The 19,224-nt window shown below is 55.3% G+C and overlaps 1 protein-coding gene across 6 annotated transcripts in view; it reads left to right on the top strand.

Annotated features, from left to right (window-relative positions):
* BCR (BCR activator of RhoGEF and GTPase) overlaps positions 1-19,224 on the top strand; it is a 101,343-nt gene that overhangs the window by 36,193 nt on the left and 45,926 nt on the right. For all 6 annotated transcript variants that reach the window (XR_005022634.1, XM_036875042.1, XM_036875043.1 and 3 more), the window contains exon 2: positions 16,597-16,763. Coding sequence is in view for 5 of the 6 variants with exons in the window: in XM_036875042.1 (XP_036730937.1) it covers positions 16,597-16,763 (167 nt within the window). In the remaining variant the exon portion in view is untranslated. The remainder of the gene's footprint in view (positions 1-16,596; positions 16,764-19,224) is intronic.

The following is a 19,224-nucleotide window of genomic DNA, read 5'->3' on the forward strand; positions in this document are numbered from 1 at the left end:
AAGCCATGTGGTATCTGTCACAACTACACAACCTCGTCATCACAGCGCGAACGCAGCTGTATGTCTTGCAGAGACCAATGAGCATGCTGTGTTCCAGTAAAACTTTATTTACGAAAGCAAGCCGCGGTCTGAATTGAGCCATAGTTTGCTGACCCCGGCCCCAGTAACCGGGAGAAGTCCCCACCACCTTCCTCTCCTCAGTTTCATAACCTGACTGTTTCTTGCCATCACCATAGACCTAGAAGTTTGTTATGCAGCTTGGGAGACTCTTCCTTCAACTCTGCCAAGAACCCATCAGCACAGGTGACACACCATAAGACAAAAAGAATGTATTAGCTCCCTTCACATGCAGCAGAGGTAAAACACACACACACACACACACACACTCACACTCACACTCACTCACTCTTATAGAAGAATGACTTTGGGCCCTGTAGGAAGAATATTTCTAAAGGGGAAACTCACATCAGTCATGGCAGAAAGTGTGAGCCAGAATCTTGATTCATATAGAACAGAGATTGTGCTGGAAAACAGCACAGGACACTTGTAGGAAATGAATCACTTATGGAGCCTAAGGAGGAGGTTTGTAGGGTTTCTCGGGAGACGCCCCACCCTGCCCCTCCCAGAGGAGGGGCTCGCACTGCACCAGGGCCTCCAGGTCCCAAGGAAGGAGAGCAGGATGTGGGCCAGGGAGCTTGCCAGGCTGGGTGGAGCGTGTGTTTTTGTAGGTTTTATTTGCCTGTTTTCAAAAGGACTGAGGCAGCTCTCAGAAATTAAACTGTGAAATAAGACCATGGGAAGAAAACAAAAATGAAGGTCCAAAGAGTGTTTGAGGTCCCTGGGGTGCATGAACTGTGCCAGCTGGCCCCCAAGCTTCCTGATGGCAGAGGCCAGAAAGGTAGATGAGCCTTGGGTAATGGCTGCCCTCAGAGGGGAGAGGTGGGACTCAGGAAGGCTGGGGGCCGGCAGTCACTCACTGTGGACTCCTTAGGCCTACGGTTCTCCCCCACCCCCTGATCTGCTGGAGCAGGTGATGCCAGAGGTTGAAAATGAGGGCCAAGCCCTGGGTCACCCTGGCCTCCTCCAGACCCACAGGGATTTCCCCAAAATCAAAGCCCTGATCAGCCTCCAGCACAGACTGAGCAGGAGGGCACTCAGCCCACGCCCTCCGAGTCCCCGGGTGTGGGAGCCCCAAGCAGGGGCCCCGCAGTCTGGTCTCCGGCCGGCTGTCTTTGCTTTGGCAGAGCCCACGCCCTGCACCTGGCCAGCCTGCCGTCGGTGGGGTCAGAGAAGCAGGGTGGGGTCCACCGAGTGAGTGGTCCTGGAGCTGCACAGAGAGGAAGCCCCCAAATAATCACCACCTGCACTGCTCTGGGCTCCGGTGATGCCTTTGGTCCAGGTCCCCCATGGCCGGAGTCCCCTGTATGTACGTGGAAGGGGGCGGCCAAGGCACAGGAAAGGCACAACCCCAAACTGCTTCTTTCACTGCTTCACACACGTCTCGGGGGAGCTGACCTCAGTTCCACTCCAGACACACTCGGGCACATCCTCCCCGCAGCAGCCGGGCCAGCTGCCCCAATGCCGGCTCTGCAGTGAGGTCTCCGAGACTGTCCCCGCACCATGGTGCCAAGAGGACCAGAGAGCACTTGGCTCCAGGCTCCTCCCCACCTCCCCCCACCCACTCCTGCTCTGGGCTCATTGGGGGCTGCTCTGCCCAGGTCCGGGAGGGAGTCCCTCCTGCCCTGATGAGCGAAGGGGCTCCGAGCAGACACAGCACCACAGCAGGCGGCAGGTGGGGAGTGGGCTCCCCTCTCGGCCTCTGCCCTCCCCTGCTCACAGGTGGCTCAGAGTTCGGGACCTCTGACCCTCGCGGAGGCAGGGGTGGAAGCTGAGCTCTGGAAGAAACGGTGTCTACCCCGGGCGCTGCCAGCAGCCGGCCCCACCTGGACCCTGGTGCTGCAGGCAGGTCACCCTGAATGTCCCCTTTGCAGTCTACTGAGAGCTCTAAGAACAGTTAATCAAGTCAGCAGTACAAATGCCACGTCTGAGGCAGCCCTCCGGACAGGAGAGCCCTGGGGGCCAGAGGTGTGTCCCTGGGCAGCAAGGGTGACCATGTGAGGTGGCTGGTGCCGAGGGACCAGCGCCCACGCCATCTTCCTGTTGTTGGTGCCTTCATGCACCCCTTCAGCACCAGCTTCCTTTCAACCGCGTGGAAAGGAGAGATAAACGGGCCCTCCGGGCCGGTGGCCGAGATAAGGGTACTCTGGTCACTCCCCCTTAGCTGCTCGTGGAGCTGGGTGCCAGGGCCTCTGCCCGTGGGAAAGGCAGGGCCAGGCCTCGCTTGGTGGACAGGGGAGGAAGAGGGGGTGAGCCCAGGGCTCATGCTGCAGGAAGAGAGGGCCAGAGCGCCCGATCCTCTCTGTGTGGGGAGGTGGGTGGAACAGGTACAGTTGGGGCCTAGAAACAAAATGCGGAATCTCAAGGCCAGGGCCGCAGCCCCCTGTGCGCTGGGAGGGTGGAGGTGTGCCGAGCCCTCCTTGGTTTGTAGACAGCCGTCCTCCTGTTCACGGGGCGTTCTCTCTGTGTGCCATTTTGTCTCCAAATTTCCCCTTTTTGCAAGGACACGATCATGTTGTGATTGTGCCCAACCTAATGACCTCATTTCAACTTGGAAAAGGCCCTGTCTCCAGAGAAGGTCACACTCTGATGTACTGGGGTTAGGACTTCAGCATATGAATCTGGGGGGCACAGTGCAACCCGTAACACTGCCCTTCTTTTGTTTGTTTGTTTCTTAAATCTCCAAACCTGGGTGATCATTTGTGTGTGTGTGTGTGTGTGTGTGTTAAAATATACACAACATAAAATTTACCACCTTAACCATCTTTTAGTGTATAGTTCAGTGGTGTTAAGTACATTCACGTTGTTGTACAACCATCACCACCATCCATCTCCAGAACTTTTTCATCTTCCCAAACAGAAATTCTGTCCTTATTATAACAGTCACTCCCCACTTCGCCCTCCCCCAGCCCCTGGCACCACCATTCTACTTTGTGTCTCTGTGAATTTACCTGACCTGGGTACCTCACAGGTTGTGGACTGATGTCCCCCTAAAGTTCATCTGTTGAAGCCCTAACCCAAAATGGTAGTAGTGAGCTATGCTCACTGTGTCCACGAACATGCAACCAGACAAGGCCGGATGAGGACTCAGCCAGAACTCATCCATCTGCACAACAGGAAGAGAGCTCACCTTAGAACCAACCCAGCTGGTGCCCCATCTCACACTTCAGCTCCCAGAACTGGGAGAAGATAAGTTTTTGTTGTTTAAGCCACTCAGTATGTGGGATCTTGTTATGGCAGCCTGAGCAAACCAATGTCTTCAGACAAGTGGACCCTATAGCATCTGTCCTTTGTGACTGGCTTATTTCACTTACATAGTGTACTCAAGGCTCATCTGTGCCTCTCACATAGAGCAGAACTTCCTTCTTTTTTAAGGCTGAGTGATGTTCCATTTTATCGCTGGACCGCATTTGGCTTATCCATTCCTCTGCCGATGGACACGTGGGTTGACCCCACCTTTCAGCCGTTGCGAATGATGCTGCTGTGAACGCGGTGTACACGTACCTCCTCTCTGGACCCTCCCCAGGCTTCCTGCAGGAGGGGCAGTGCCGAGGCAGAAGTGGGGAAGGTGGGTCCTCCTGCCCGTGGCTGGGCCCTGGCCTGGGCTCCATGTGATGTTCACCAGATAGGGAGCCCTTCCCTCCTGCCATCTTTTCTTTCCTACCCTCCGTGTTTCCTCTTTGGAGTGGGAATGGGCTGGGGGATGGGGGCATAGCCATGCAGTGACCATGACCTGGCTCCTGGCCGGGCACCTGGGCCAGCAAGGAGGGACCACGCTGATGGCTTCCCCTCCACTCCTAGACCACGGTCCTGTGCCCGGCGCTGCCCTCTTGCAGGTGCCATCCTGCTGCCTTCACCACTGCGCCCCTCCCACCTCCTTCCCTGAGGTCTTGGCCTCAGGCACTGGGAACTCAGCGTCCCCTTCACTGTTCCTCCCTCCATCCAAGCCTCTCGGTCTGGCCCTGTCTGTTGTGTGTCCATGTCTTGCTCTCTGTTCCCACTGAAGCTGGGCCTTCTACCGGTTCACCTGGAGTGACCGTCACAGAAGCCTCCGGCCGGTCCCACCTCCAGCGCCACACCCAGACATACTGCCAGTGTCACTGGCTCCCGGACCCCACTCTTGCTCCAGACCTTCGAGGCCCCTGATTCCTCCTAAATGAAGCCCGAGTCCTTGGCCCGCAGCCCACAGCCTCCCCAGGAGGACTCCTGCCGCCTCTCCTCTAGTTCCCAGCACGTCACCCTCCCAGCCTCCCGCACGTGGGACCCTGGAGGCCCTGACCCCCTCCATTGGGCATCTCTGCTGGCTGAAGGCCCAGTCGTTCTTCTGTCTCATGTGGACCTCGCCTCCGTAAAGCCCTTCTGGATCTCTCGGGTCGGCTGTCTCTTTTCTGACTCCGTGGCACCACTTCCAAGCCATGGGCTATGTCTGTCAGTGTCCTGTGGCTGCCGTAACAAATTATCACAAACTGTGGCTTAAACAACAACTGTGTGTGCTCTCCGGTTCTGGAGGCAGAAGTAAGTCCAACGTGAAGGTGGGGCTGGGCCGTGTCCAGCTCTGGTGGCCCCGCGGACTCCTTGGCTTGTGGCCACATCATTCCAGCCTCTGCCCCCATCCTCACACGGCCTCCTCCTCTTCTGTCCTTCCTGCCTTGCGTTCTGGGGGAACTAGCGTCTGCCCCCTCACTCCATGGTCACTTCCTCGGGGAGACGGTCTCTGCTGCCCGCGTGAGGGTCCAGCTGCCCCTCATCGGTGGCCTTGCCATGATGCATGTGTCACGTGACTCCTGGGGTTCTGCAGCCCCCAGGGGCAGGGGCTGGGTCTGTGGTGCCCGCCATCGCATGCCCGGCACCGTGCCCAGCATGAGTCATGGGTGCCCTACGTCTTGACTGAGTATTGGGTGCTCAGTACATACATTAGTTTGATTGTCTGAGACCAAACTGCTGCCGTGGTCAGAGTCAGGCTGTGCAGAGTAACAGTCACATCATCCTAGCCCGAGGGCTGCAGCTCCTCCCAGCTGGTGCTGCAGCCTCCGCCCGCCGCTCCCGGCACCAGCTGGCTCCGGCCCAGGCCCAGAGCATAAGTGATCTTTCCCTTCCCGAGGATCTGGGAGCGGAAGGCACAGGTGGGGGTCCTTGGAGACAGAAGAGAGTCCGTTGATAATGTTCTAGATGCTGATTGGGGAGGGTCCTCGTCTGCCCACACTGGGGGCACTCGGGCTTTAGTGCTGAAAGTCCTCGGCAGAGTTGACCTTCAGGCAATTCAAGCTCCACCCAGCTGGAACCCAAACCCTGGGTGGGAGGGGCCGTGGGAGCTGTCGGGCCATCACCCCAAGAGCTCAGCCTGGGCACCTGGGGCTGCCTGGCGAGTGGGGCTCAGGCCCCTCCCGACTGCATTTTCCAGCCTCTTGTGGGGACTTAACCAGCCTTGGGGCCTTCTGTGTGGCACACGCTGGTGTGAACTGTGAGCTCCCCCTGCCCGGGCAGTTGGGACTTGCCATGCTGGCCTGGTGATGTCATTGTCGGGGTGGCAGCATGAAGACTGAGAGGTCCTGGTTCCTGGAGTGCCCTCTCTGCCCCTCCTTCTCCCACAGAACCACGGGCTCTGACGGCAGGCTCTCGCCAGGATGCAGCGGCTGACTGGATGGGGGATGTCTCGATGGAAGGGATTTTGACCCACGTGGTGTAGTTGCAGGAAGGAACGGCTGCCAGCCTGACGGTGGAGGAGAAAACAGAAGAACCACCCAGATATCTCAGAAAGCGCGGCAGCCTCTCACTGCCCGTGGGTGGCCTGGGGTTACAATGCCAGGCCGTACTGACCTCTGTCCGGAACGATGCTCCGGGTCTTCAGGAAATGGCTGGATTATGTTCTGAGGTCCCTGTTTAAGAGAGAAAAACAGGTCCGTTTTGTTCTGTTTTGTATTGAGATGAAATTATACAACAGAAAACAACATTTTCAAGTGAACCACTCACTGGCACTTAGTTTATTCACAATGTTGTACAACCACCGCCTCTATCTAGTTCGCAAACATTTTCTTTTTTTTTTTAATATTTATTTATTCTTTGGCTGCGCCAGGTTTAGTTTCGGCATGCTGACTCTTAGTTGCGGCATGCAGGATCTAGTTCCCCAACCAGGGATCAAACCTGGGCCCCCTGCATTGGGAGTGCGGAGTCTTACCCACTGGACCACCAGGGAAGTCCCCCCAAACATTCTCATCACCCCCAAAGGAAGCCCCATACTCATTAGGTACCTGCTTTCTGTCTCTATGGATGTGCCTATTCTGGACATTTCATATAAATGGGATCAGGCAGTATGTGGTCTTTGGGGGCTGCCTTCTTGGCATAATGTTTGGGAGATTCATCCATGCTGTAGCCTGTGTAAATACTTCCTTTCTAAGGCTGAATAATATTCCCTTGTATGGATAGACCACTTTGGTATATCAATGTGTTTATCCATTCATCAGTTTTTTATGTTTTATTTTATTGGAATATAGTTGACTTACAGTGTTGTGTTAGCTTCAGGTGTATAGCAAAATGATTCAGTTATACATGTACCTATATTCTTTTTTAAATTATTTTCTCATATAGATTATCACAGACTATTGAGTAGAGTTCCCTGTGTTATACAGTAGGTCCTTGTCGGTTATCTGTCTTATATATAGTGGTGTGTGTGTTCACCCTAGGCTTCTGATTTATCCCTCCCAATCTATTCATCAGTTGAGGGGTAGTTGTGTTGTTTTACCTTTTGACTATTTTGAAATATTGCAAAAGAGAGTGCTCTTTGAACGTTCTGGTACAAGTTTTGGTTTGAATACCTGTTTTCATCTCTTTGAGTTACATACCTCAGGAGGGTAATTGCTGAGTCATACGGTTATCAGTTCGGCTTTTTAAAAATGTCTTCGCTTTGAAATGTGTTTGGAAGGTGACCGAACTGGACAGGTCACACGGCGGACCTGGATGTAGTTTTTCTCTCGGAGACTCAGTTTCCCTGTCTGAAAAATGGGCATCTGGAAGTTCCTGCCCCCTAAGGGGATGGGGGTGGATTCAAGGAGATGATGTGGGTGGGTGGGCAGCCCTGTGCCTGGCCCAGAGGCTGTGCCGGGCAAAGGTCAGCAGGTATTTGGCAAAAATACCCACTTGCTACATCAGAGATTTGAGGGTTTTCCACTGTTTGGGGAACTTACTTCCCTGTAGCACCACAAACATCCTCTGACTGTACCCAAGTTCTGCTACAAATAAAGGAGCCAGCCTTGGACACCGAGCCCCAGGACCAGTGGCCCGTCCCACAGATGGAATCTGCTCTCAGCACACAGGGCAGCAGGAGGAGGAGGGCTCAAAGCTCAGGATGAGTGTGGGGTCCAGAGCCAGCTGTGTCCCGTGGAGCCTGTGGGCCCTTTGGTGAGACCTGGACCTCCCTCCCCGCCCAGTTTTCTGAGCCTCTCCCAGAGGGGCGATGCCTACCTGGCAGGACCCCCCCAAGGATGTGAGCTGCTGTCTGTGAAAGTACCCAGCACTGCACCACCAGCACCATTGTGCTGCTGCCCTGGGACCAGGAAGGGGTGCGGGACCGGGAGAGGATGGCAGGAGCCGGGAAGGGGGCTTCTGCAGACACGATGCGATGTGGTGAGGGCTCCAGGGCTGCCTCACGCTGCAGCTGGCTGAGACGCCGGAAGGAAGCCAGTATTTGATCTGCTTTTAACTTTGTGAATAAATATGGCCCAGCCTCTGCTGGCAGTGTAAATGGGGATGGAGACCACCCGCTGCCGGGGTCTTCCTGTCTCCCCACCCGAGTTCCCGGTGCCCCTTTTCCTGTTCTTTTTTTTTCTTTGGCTGCGCCACGCAGCTTATAAAATCTTAGTTCCCAGATCGAACCCGTGCCCCCTGCAGTGGAAGCACAGAGTCTTAACCGCTGGACCGACAGGGAAGTCCCCTGTTGTGTCCTCTTGACCCCATGCGTATTTATCAGCGAGCCACTCCCTGCTCCCCAGGCCTCTCTCCGTCGTCCCTTGTCTGTTCTGGGCAGGGAAGGCTGAGAGCGTAACCTTTGCTCCTCCTGAGGGCCTGCTCCAGACTCACGGGGTGGAGAGGGCACGTTGACCTGAGGGTGGGACAGGGCTGGGATCTCGCAGCAGCAAGGCAGCCGAGGCGGGAACTGGGGACCCTCCAGGCACCTCGGGTCCGGGAGGGCCCCCCTGCTCGGCTGCCCCCAGGAGGTGAGCAGCCAGTGGTCCGGGCACACGTTTCATGGGAGTCCTGCAGCGGGGGTCCCGCAGGGCCCGGCAGAGGCCTCGGAGGGATTCTTGCTCCCTGAGGTGCAAAAGCAGAAATGGGGAGGGGCGTATTGAGGCTCCTGGGGGCCCTGTGAGGGGCTGAGGGACTGAGGCTGGTCCAGGGGCAGGTGGCGCTTTCCGGGCTGGTGTGGCGTGGCTCTGCCAGGGCAGGGAGGACAGCATCCGGGAGCTGCAGGCGCGGATCTGCGATGGGCCAGGTCCTCCTCTGACCTCAGGAGCCCGGCTGGCGGGGATCTCATCCAGCCTGGCTGGAGAGAGTGCAGGTGGACAGGGAAGAGGCCCGGGAAGGGGTGTGTAAACTCAGAGGAGAGGGGCGGCTCGGACCCGGCGTGCGGCTCTGCCAAGTTGACGGGTGGGCAGCGTGATGGCAGGGGCTGCCCTTGAGGCTGCGTTTACAGAGAAAGCCCAGGCTTCCCTACTGTCTTTATTGCTCAACAAATACACAGGTGGGAGGGTGTCCTGGAGCCTGGGTGGCCATCACCCAGCCCTCTCTCAGGGAGCACACCCTTGGAAGTTTCAATTCTATGCTTATTTTGTGCGTATTTTAGATGTGATTGCCGAGGGGCTGCTAGACGCAGGTTCTAATCTGTGGCAGTGGGCAGTAGGGGGACGGGGTGGGTCACAGCAGGAAGAGGCATTCGTTGCCTTAGGCAGTTAACCCATTGCTCCCTCTTCAGAATGGCTCAGCCAGCAGGATTCTGTGGGGTCTACCTCCTGGCACCGTGCTCCAATCGCCGGATTTTGGGTGTGGGGCAACCCAGATCTTTGTGTGACTTTTCTGGAGAGTGCTTTCTCTTGGGAGCACGTCTGGGGACTGGCTTTTCTGCTTCCACCTTTGCTGGCATGGCCAAAGGAACTGCTGCTGCAAAGAAAATCAGAACTGATCAGTCACTTCTGCTGTACACAGTCTCCTGCCAGAATTTCCCTCTCTCATGTCTCTCCCAGTTTCTGGCTGAAGACCTTTAATCTACTTGACATCCAAAACACAGCCTTGGCCCATCACCTCTATGAGTCCCTAGAGAAGGGACACTGGCTGCAAAAGCAATTCCTAGAGCCTACGGCTGCAGCACATGAGGAAGTCTCTTCACCGTTTCCAGGGAAAACAGTAGAACCCGAAAGTCATTGCAATCATGAGCCTCTCCATCTCTCCCTTCCACAACAGAGAAAACATTTCTTGCAGTCTGTCACTTCTGAGGCTTTAATGGAAATGTCTTTCAAGTTTCGGAAAAAACTAATCTAATATAAATTGGTTAAGTACCCCTCCAACCTTGGCAACCCCTCTTGGGCCCCATTTATACTGCCTGTTTCAACCACACTGAACTCTAGCCCTCTGATACTTTTATGTAGATTAGAACAAGGCCAAATACTGTGGCAGAGTGATCAGGAGACTGAGAACCGCGTTCTGGGTACCAAGTCTAGGCTCACATCAACCCAGCCTCCTGGGACACCATCTCCTCAGCCCTCCAGTCTCATTAGCACTTCAACACCCCTCTTGGTTCTTCCGGTCTTCCCATCAATATGGCACCACCCTCTCCCCTAGTACTCAGCAGCTCAGGATGGGATGTGTTTGAGGGCACCGATATAGATGTCTACATGACAGCACAGAGGTGCCTGGGTTTGAAGGTGTGTTTCAAGAGTGGCCCTCTTCCTCAAACTGCTCCATTTACCATTTGCCAACAAAAATGCACTTGTCTTTTGCTAAGAGGCCAATCAGGAAAGGGTCTGAATGGAAGCATCCTGTAGCCCAAAGGGGAAGGCTACATTTATAAAGATCAGGACCATCCTGCACACTTGTCCAGGGATGACCTTTCACTTGTCCTCAGCAGTGAGCACTGTGGGTCCCTGAAGGTGTCCCAGGTCACTGGTATTACTTACAGCTGGGAAAGTGCTCAGGTGTATGTGGTGGGCAAGCCCCACAGGAACATGTGGCAGCCAGGGGAGGTTGTGTGTACACCATGCCTCCTGTACAGATGCCCGGTCTCAGTGTACCTGCTGCACTGCCCTCCCAGGGAACAGAGGACATGTTACAGTAAATATAGAAGATCCGGTCAGACATTCTCTCTCAGACAACCAAAGAGATTGGTATCTGGTGGAGAACTGGCAGGGAAATTTCTCTGAGGGCAGCACGTTGGCATAGTTACCTTGCCATGGAAACTGTGAGAAGGCCTGTGAGGTCATCATTACCCAGTGAGGTCATATAAGGAACCTGTGACTTGAGGGGCAGGCTTCAGGAGGAGGGGCAGTTTTGTGGAGGAGAGTAGGGTGGAGGCAGAGGTACTCTGCCTGGCCCCTCACACCTGGGCCTCCCCACCCATGCCCTTGTCTAGTAGACACCCCACGTGGGGCGCGCCGGTGGGCTGGCACAGCCCCAGGGGCCCCAGGAGGGCAAGAGAGACCCACATTCTGAGATTGGCTTGAGAGGCAAGATTAACATAAGAGACAGCTAGGTTGTATGGCACTGACCCTAAGAGGCAGAGATTTGTGTGGACTGGGGAATCAGGGAAGGCTCCTTGGCAGTGGGCCTGAAGGACAAGTGAGATTTGGACCCATGGGGAAGAGAGGGAAGACATTCCAGATTGGAAGAATAAAAGCAAAGACACACTCTCCTCGACCTTGTCCCGCCCCAAATATAAATTCATAGAACCCTCACATTTTCACAACTGAGGACTGAAGAAAACCAAGAGGTTAAGGGGCCTACCCACTGTTACACAGGTAGTGGAGAGGTGTTCTGCTCAATGGTTAGGTTCATGTTGGGGCTCCGGATTTACAGCTGATAGGAATGTGAGGAAAAGCTCATGCCATTTCAGACATTTCCAAGTGATACTGAGAGAGATGTTAAAGGTGCAAAATGAGGGTGCTGAATGACCTCACAATGTGGGAATGGTGGGCCCATTTTAATATGAAATTCAAAACAAATTCATGACAAAAGGACATAATACAAAATGACAACATAATCATTACACTCCCCTCTCCCCTAGAAGTAAAAATCATTATAATCCTCTCTCTCTCCACCATGAAAGGATGAGATAAAGGCTCAGCAGCAGCCCCCGTGAAACACATGGTCACCACTATGAAGAGGTGTTACTAAGACGATTTGGTCCGACTCAGAGAAGGAAAGAGACAACTCTGCCCTTAACCTGATCAGGCCCACAGGAAGGAACCACATTGGGGGCAGCCTTTGAGAGTGTGGCAATGAGAGAGAACCTTCTTTAGGAGGGGACTCCCTGTTGCCGACCTTGAAAAAGCAAGGATGGGACATTCTTTTACTGGGGCTGTTGCAGAGGGGATGTGCCCAGGAGGTAGAGACTACCTGGACTACTATTTTAGAGGTTGGGCCACCCTGGTTGAGAACCACAGCACCTTGTATTCCTAAACTGCTTGAATCAGCGGGTGCACGTTAGGACAGACGAAGTCAAGCCTCATTGGAGCAGACTGCCTTTGGGAGTGGTAGAAGGTAAAATGTGAAGGGGAATGCTCTGGAGGAGGTTTGTCATGGCAGGTGGGCCAGCATGAGACCAATCAGATTCTCCAAGGCTCCAGAGATTACTTGGCTGGGAGCATCCCTCTGATGTGGTGCGGGGACTCCTACCTTAACAGGACCTGGCTGGGCATCTGCAGGAGGCAGAATAAATGGTTTATTAACTTAAGAGAGCGAGAGACTCACCTGGGGGGTTCCAAAAAACCACTTAAAAAGACTTGTACCTGGATTCTTGAGCCAACCCTCAGAAAAATTATCTAGATCTTGAGTAGGGCTCAGGAAGCTGCACTTTTAATAAGCTTCCTGGGCAGTCCCACCACAGTGGTCCATGGATAGAGTGACCAAATTATTGTGTATTCTCGGTTGCTTTTGGGAGTCAAAGTGGGCAATGTTAAAAACTGCAGCAGGCATACGTATAAACAGGGAATATTCAAGGCAAACAGAGGTGTATAGTTATTCTATGCATGAATCAGATTTGAGAAAAGCTAGCCTGGTGGTTAAAGAACACAACCCTTGGGACAGACAGACAGACAATGGCTACTTACTTGTGTGATTTTGACCAAGTTCTTTTATCCTTCTGACTGTTTCTTCATATGGAAAAGAGCTATGGCTGTACATTTAGCACAATATTCTCTTTTGGCAAAGGTTGCTCTGGGTCCATTTGTGTTCTCTGCAACTTAATCCTTTCCGGTGTGCAAGCATTTTTAAGTTGTTTGGTGAAGTATTACATTTGACTTGCAACTGTTCATTACTTTGGGCAAAGCTTATATAATGCTGCAGAGACTAGAACCTATGCAGAGATAGTGAGAGGATGTTATAAGCTTATTCTGCCGGTTTATAAAAAAGTTTAACCTTTTCTCCTCTTCCTCTGCCTGCCACCAAGAGATGAGAAAGAAGGCAGAGCCTGGAAATGCACACAAAGCAATACTTCTGTGTCAGTTTGCCTTTTATTCCTCTGCCAGTACTTCCCAGAGAGATTTCACCAAAAGTGCCTAAGCTTGCCATGGCCATTGTTGTGAAGAAAATTTATCTCTATTGCTAGTCACATCCCCTTTTCCTTCTCCTGGGCGCTTAATGGATGTTTGGGGGCAGGAAATAAAATTTAAACTAAAAAAAAAAAAAAAAAAAAAAGAAGGGGATGTGACCTGGGCACCGACTGGGGACACCCCCCCCCCCCGAACTGACCCAATTCCTTCTGCTTTTTTGGAGGGGGACGGGGGCTGCCTTTTTTCCTTGCATCGGAGGATGGATTTTAGATTTTGCAGAGTGCTTGGCTGGAGGCTGCTGAGCCGACTTGCCTGGAGAGGAGGTTTCAGATTTCACTGTGCAAACCTTTTTCCACACTAAGCCGGGAGCTGTGACTCAGCCTCGCAGCCCCCTCCACTCCCTCCCCTCCCCTCCCCCCCCTCCCTTTCCCCCTTCCCCTCTGGCTCTGAGCATTGGGTTGAGCCGCCTTCATCTTGCTGAGCCTCTAGAAGGCATGGGATCCCAGGCCCATGCCCGCTTCTTTCCTGTCTTTGGCTTCAGCTTTGGGTAGAGCTTTGCAGGAAGTGCCTGGCCTCTGCGGCCACCGTGTCACCAGGTGGCCAGGCCCAGAGAGGTTTTCCCGCTGGGTGTTGCTGGCAGAGGAGGGGAGAGCAAGTCCTCTCTCTCACTTTGCTCTGGTTCTGGGGAGACAGTGGCTTTCCAAATCCCCAAATAATGCACCTTGTGCTCAAGAGGAGGGGGACCCCTGTGGTGTGGGGACCTCGGGTATGAAAACCCGCAGGGTGAGAGGAAGGCAGGTCCCTGTGTGCTGGTTAGAAGCGGGAGGAGGCAACTGCGGGCTTTCTTCCCGCCCGTCACACTTGCATCGGAGCAGTCTTGGGGGGTCAGTTAAATGAGGGGTGCTGAGTCCAGATGAGCTGGACAGTGGGCTGAGCCCTCAGGTGGGATGCAGGAGGGGTGGCCAGCCATCCAGAACTCAGGCTTAAAAGCATCAGTTCCTCAGACGTCGGTTTGGGGAGGTGTGTGCAGAGGGAATACGGCTGGGTTTTTAGTTGCCAGGGAGCCTCCTCACGACCCCATGGCATCTGGCTGCAAACCTGGCCCCTCAGTCTCACCTGGTGGGGGTGAAGCATCCACGTCGGAGCCGATGGTCCCCCTGGACACGGGCCAGCAGACCCTCACGGGGTGGGGGGGATGACTTGGTTTTGCACCAGGTTTTAGCCCGGATATCGTGGAACCAGCACGTGGTTTCACAAACATGAATTCTTGCAGTTCTTGGGGTGAGCCTTGGGGCCCTGAGCCTGACCCTGAAGTTCTTACTGGAGACTCAGTGTTGATTGGACCTTGGTCATGAGCTCAGCGCAGTCACGGGCCTGGAAATCAGGTGGCATGCTCAGTGTTCTTCCAGGCGATAAAGAATATGTTGACTTTTTAAGATTGTTATTTTTTAAAAAACAGTTCAAAGGTTCTTAGGATATGTGGATGCTGGTAATTCTGAGCTAATGGAAAAGCCGGGCCCAGAGGAGGAGTTGGGGGCAGAGGATGGGACCTGTTGAAGGAGGTGGGGAGGGCACGGCCGGCCGCCCTAAAGAGTGACAGTGATGTTTTAGAGCTGAGGGGACCTCTATCCATTGTCGAGTTCATGGGCCCAGTTTTAAGTCAGCAAAACTGAGACATAGATGGCTTAAGTGAACCGCACCATCTCAGGTGTGCAGCCCCCTGGACAAGACCAGAGCCTCTCGCGCTTCTGAGACATTCCCACCACGGCTTAGAGCTGCCCACCTGCCCCACCTGGAGGATGAGTCCCAGGTTGCAGGGCCAGAGCAGAGAGCCCCGTGGCCCAGGGGGACCATTCAGGTTCACCGGGAGTGAGGCCCTGACAGCTGAAGCCTTCCGCCCGTGCCCAGCTGCTGTGGGAAGCAGCTCCCGTGGTTGGCAAGTTTCGAGTAGGGGTTGCTGTAATTTAGGAAAAGAAGGCCTCGTGTTTATTTTATTTAAACAAGCAGACAAACCTGTGATTCCCAGAAGGAAGTGGAAGCTGGAGTCAGACCTGTTTTGGAGGGTGGGGTACAGAATTAGGATTCTGCATTAACAGGGTTTTGTGTTTTTTAATACAGTTGACCCCTCCCCAGCTGTCCTTGGGGATGCTGAGTGAAAGCTAGTTAAGTGCCTTTGCAAATCCTCAGGAGGAGGAGGCAGAACTTGACCATGGCCTTGGACTGTCCTGCAAGGACAATACAAAACCCAAAGTCCAGGGGGTCTGTGGGTGATAACCCATCACAACGATCTTGGTAACTAAAGCCCCTATGATGGTCCGTAGATTAAGGGTCCATGGGATTAAGAGGTACCAGGGTGCCTCTGTGCAGCTCTTGGGGTCCTCCTGCTACACTCACGCCAGAACTAGCCTCTGCTGGGACCCTCCTGTGGACACACACACAGGCAGAACCCAGCCTGGCCTTTGCGCCTGGCACCTGAGTGCAGACACCAGGGACCCAGGTGGATCGGCATGGCAACCAGCACAGTGCCAGGCCGGGTGGGGGTAGTGCAGGATCTCTGCCCTGGCTGTCTGCTGGAGTCCCATGGGAATCTTTTACAGCCACCAGGCCCAGGCCACCCCGGGCGTCTGACTCGGTCTGTGTTGGGCCCGCCTATGTTATGTTTTCAAAGCTCCCCAGGTGACGCTGCCCTGTAGCCAGGGCTAAGGACACCTGTTAGAAGGCGTGTGACCAGCTGGGACCGGAGGTGGAGGAATGGGGTGAGGCAGATGCGTGGGAGGGAGCTGGGACTTTGGCCGTGTGGGCGCCCGCAGCTCGGTGGCCGGTCTTAGCCTGCAGTCAGTCCAGCCGTGGCTCCTCCCGGCTGCCCACGTGGAAGGAAGTGAGAACAGCCCCGTTTCAGGCTGTGGAAGCCCGAGAGTGGCCCTGTGCTGGGCCCTGTGCCCACCTGGCCTGGGCAGTGTTTGGTGGTGGCAGTTGTTGTAAACTGGTGACTGACCGCCCCGGAGTCCACCTGTGCTGTAGCCTTGGGCTGCTTGCAGGTGAGTCACAGTGACGTGACTTAACCCAGTTGGGATGACCTCTTGGAAATCCCAGGTGCCCTTTGGAAGGAGTTGAGAAGTGGCCCTCATGTGAGATTTGGAACAGGCTGGGCCATTGTAAGTTGATGTCCCAGTGAGGGGGTCCCCTGAATTAGAACAGTTCTGGGAACAGAGCTACCAAAGGGCCAAGGGCTTGGAAGCACGTGTGGGCTTTGTGGTTTGGCCTGGGATGGGGCTGACTGCCGTCAGGTGCCTGTAGGAAGGTGTTAGCTCTATAACTAGGTACCCCCAAATAGGGAGCCTGCTGTAGCATAAGCCGCTCTCTGTGCTCACAGGGACACTGGCTGGGAGAGGCCTGCATCCTGTTTCCTGGCCCTGCACCTAGGTCAGCAGGATCAGGTCGGATCCCATAGACAAGGTAAAAGGATGTCCCTGACAGCAAGACACTGGCATTTGGGGTCCACCTTTCAGGGCCCCCTCCCGCTGCCCCACAGCTATCGAAAGCCCAGCCTCGTGTCGCCTGACGAGGGGGCTGCTGCTTCGTGCCCTCCTCGCGCTGCCGTCTTTGGCCAGTCAGTTGTGAAGGTGAGATCAGCCTACCTGAGGCCCCTGTTCCATGCCTGTAGGTGACCGGTGGGGCATGGAGCCCCTCTCCTGGCTCTAACACAGGCTGCTTCTCTGCAACGTAGATGCACCATTCGGGACGCCGCCGGGGTACAGCTGTGCCACGGACCGGGCCGAGGAGCAGCGCCGGCACCAGGACGGGCTGCCCTACGTGGATGACTCACCCTCCTCCTCGCCCCACCTCGGCAGCAAGGGCAGGGGCAGCCGGGACGCACCGGAGTCCACCAAAGTGGTGAGTCCCGGGGTGGGAGGGCGGGTGCCAGCAGTAGCAAGTGGGTCATGGGGCAGCCAACAGTCGGAAGTCAGTTACTAAAGCCCTTATTCCCCCATCTGGTGCATGGGGACCGCCTGCTGGAAGCATGAGCTGGGGGATTGTGGGGCTCTGTCGGCGGGGCATGGACGAGGCAGGCAACCCGTGCTGAGGCCCAGAACTCGGCTGCCGTCTAAAGCAGCGGAAACTGGGGTGGTGGCCCCAGCAGGGTGCCGAGCAGGGTGGTGTCCGCACCCAGAGCACTGGCCCCCTTTTGCCAGAGGAGATGCTGAGATGACTCATCCACTTTCCAGGGTCTTTCTCCTGAGGTCTCATTGTCATTAATGATCCCGCCGTCACCTCCACTCTACAGATGGAGAACTGAGGCCCCGAGGTCCATGGCGAGTGCAAGCTGGCACATCCTGCAGGTGCCTCTCTCGTGGGCACACGGCTGGGGTGGTGGCAGAGCTGGTGTGCCAGCCCAGCCTGGCTCAGTGTCCTCACGCTCCCAGCGGTCCCACGGCTCAGGCGGGCACTTCTGAGGTGCATTAGGGCCCAGCCGGGCACCCCTTTGACCTGTCGGGATCATTCCTTTTGGGCTGAGAGGGTGCTGTCCTTGGGGCACCTCTGTCTTTCTGGTCCCACTGTCCCTGAGGACAGACACCTTCCCCCTTCTGCTTAGCTTGTTTCTGGGTAATCTCCACTCTGAGTTTAAAAATGAGAGCGAGGGACTTCCCTGGTGGTCCAGTGGTTAAGACTCTGTGCTTCCACTGCAGGGGGCACAGGTTTGATCCCTGGTCGGGAAACTAAGATCCTGCATGCTGCATAGCGCAGCAAAAAAAAAGAGAGAGAAAGAGTGAGAGGACTCTGCTTTTCCCTGTGGCTGGAAGCATATCTTTTCACTGCAGTGGCCTCTCCGCTGGGCTGGCGCCTTAGCTGCAGAACTACTTCTTTCTTTTGCTTTTGTGATTTCTGAAGACCGCCGTGCTGGGCAGGCTTATCATCCTGAAATGGGGGTGGGAGGGGAGCCCATGTGTAATGCATACCTCCCTCGTGCAGCTTCTTACCAAACAGCCAGTTTCACCATTTTACAGACGAGGAGACTGAGGTTCAGAGAGGCAAAGTGACTTGCTTGAGGCCACACAGCTACCAGATCTGAAGCCTTCCCCACCCCTCAGCTGACAGTCTTTCCCTCAACTGCCTTGCCTTTTTTTGATGCATCCCCTTTCTTCCTGCGTTGTGGGTGTCACTTGGTACAGACAAGCATCCTTACGGCTGACCCCGGAACTTGGGACAGTCGTCCCTGTCCATCTATGGTCCCTGAGGACTGTCTTCCCCCCGCATGACCTTGCTCTACTTCAGGCCCCTTGAGGAGGCTGCTCTGCCCTCCCTGTGCCCCAGGCCCTTTGCGGCTGGATGCCCACCTACCTCTCCCTGGGCTCCTGCCCTCAGACCCCTGCCACACTGACTTGGGGTTCTGCCCCCACCTTTTAGCCCCCAGTTGAGGGGCTTATCTGCTGTGGAGCCTGTCCAGATCCAGGTGCTCACCCCCTCCTGCCTCGCGGAGCCCACAGGCATTTCTCACGTTACACACAAGGCAAGAGGCTGCACCTGCTTGCCAGGCCTGGGGGCTCCAGTCCCCAGCAGGCCACCTGGCCCAGAGAGGTGTCAGGAAGCACCTGGGTGAGATGGGGACCTGATCAGAGGAGGGCTGCACTGTTTTGTTCCAGAAGCCCCGTGGTTAGGTGCTTGGAGCCCTAGGGTGGGCACCCTTCACTCCCCTGGAGACAGGCACAGCCCTGACTTTCTGGGTCCCCCGTCAGCTCTGCAGTGAGACTTCCTTCTTTCATCTTTGATTATGGGTTTGAAGACGATGCAGCTGTCACTTTCTAGCACCCACAGAAAGCATGGTGGTCTTGAGGTCACAGCTGCCTCATCCCCATCAGCCAGGGGAGGGATCCCTGCTCATCCCTCTCCATCCCTACCTTCCCGGGTGGGGCTCATCCCCGGCTGCCGAGCTTGGGTCCTTTGAGCGGTGAGCTGTCAGGAGGACCTTCCTGGGGACTCCATGGCAACTTGGGGGCTTGGTGGCCTCCTGGGGTGCAGGTCAGCTCCATGCATACCCGTCCCCAGGGGTGGGTAAGGGGTCAGCAGAGGCCAGGCCCCCCCCTTGCCTGGGGCACTGTGGAAAGGATGCAGGTGGCCATGTAGGGTAGATCCTGGTGACCGAGGCTGTCCCAGCGCTGAGCGTCAGTGACATTCTCCATCCCTGGTCGTTCTCAGAGGTGCCTGCCAGTTTTGTCTGTGTTTCCCCTGGACCCATGACTATGCAATGCCAGCCAACGAGTGTCAGGATAAGGATGAGGGTCTGGGCATCACCCCCGGCTGCCATCCTGCGGGGAGGCGGTGTCCTTTGTTCTGCAGCTGTGCTGACCACCACATC

This window comes from Balaenoptera musculus, chromosome 14 (assembly GCF_009873245.2).
Source record: "Balaenoptera musculus isolate JJ_BM4_2016_0621 chromosome 14, mBalMus1.pri.v3, whole genome shotgun sequence".
NCBI lineage: Eukaryota > Metazoa > Chordata > Mammalia > Artiodactyla > Balaenopteridae > Balaenoptera > Balaenoptera musculus.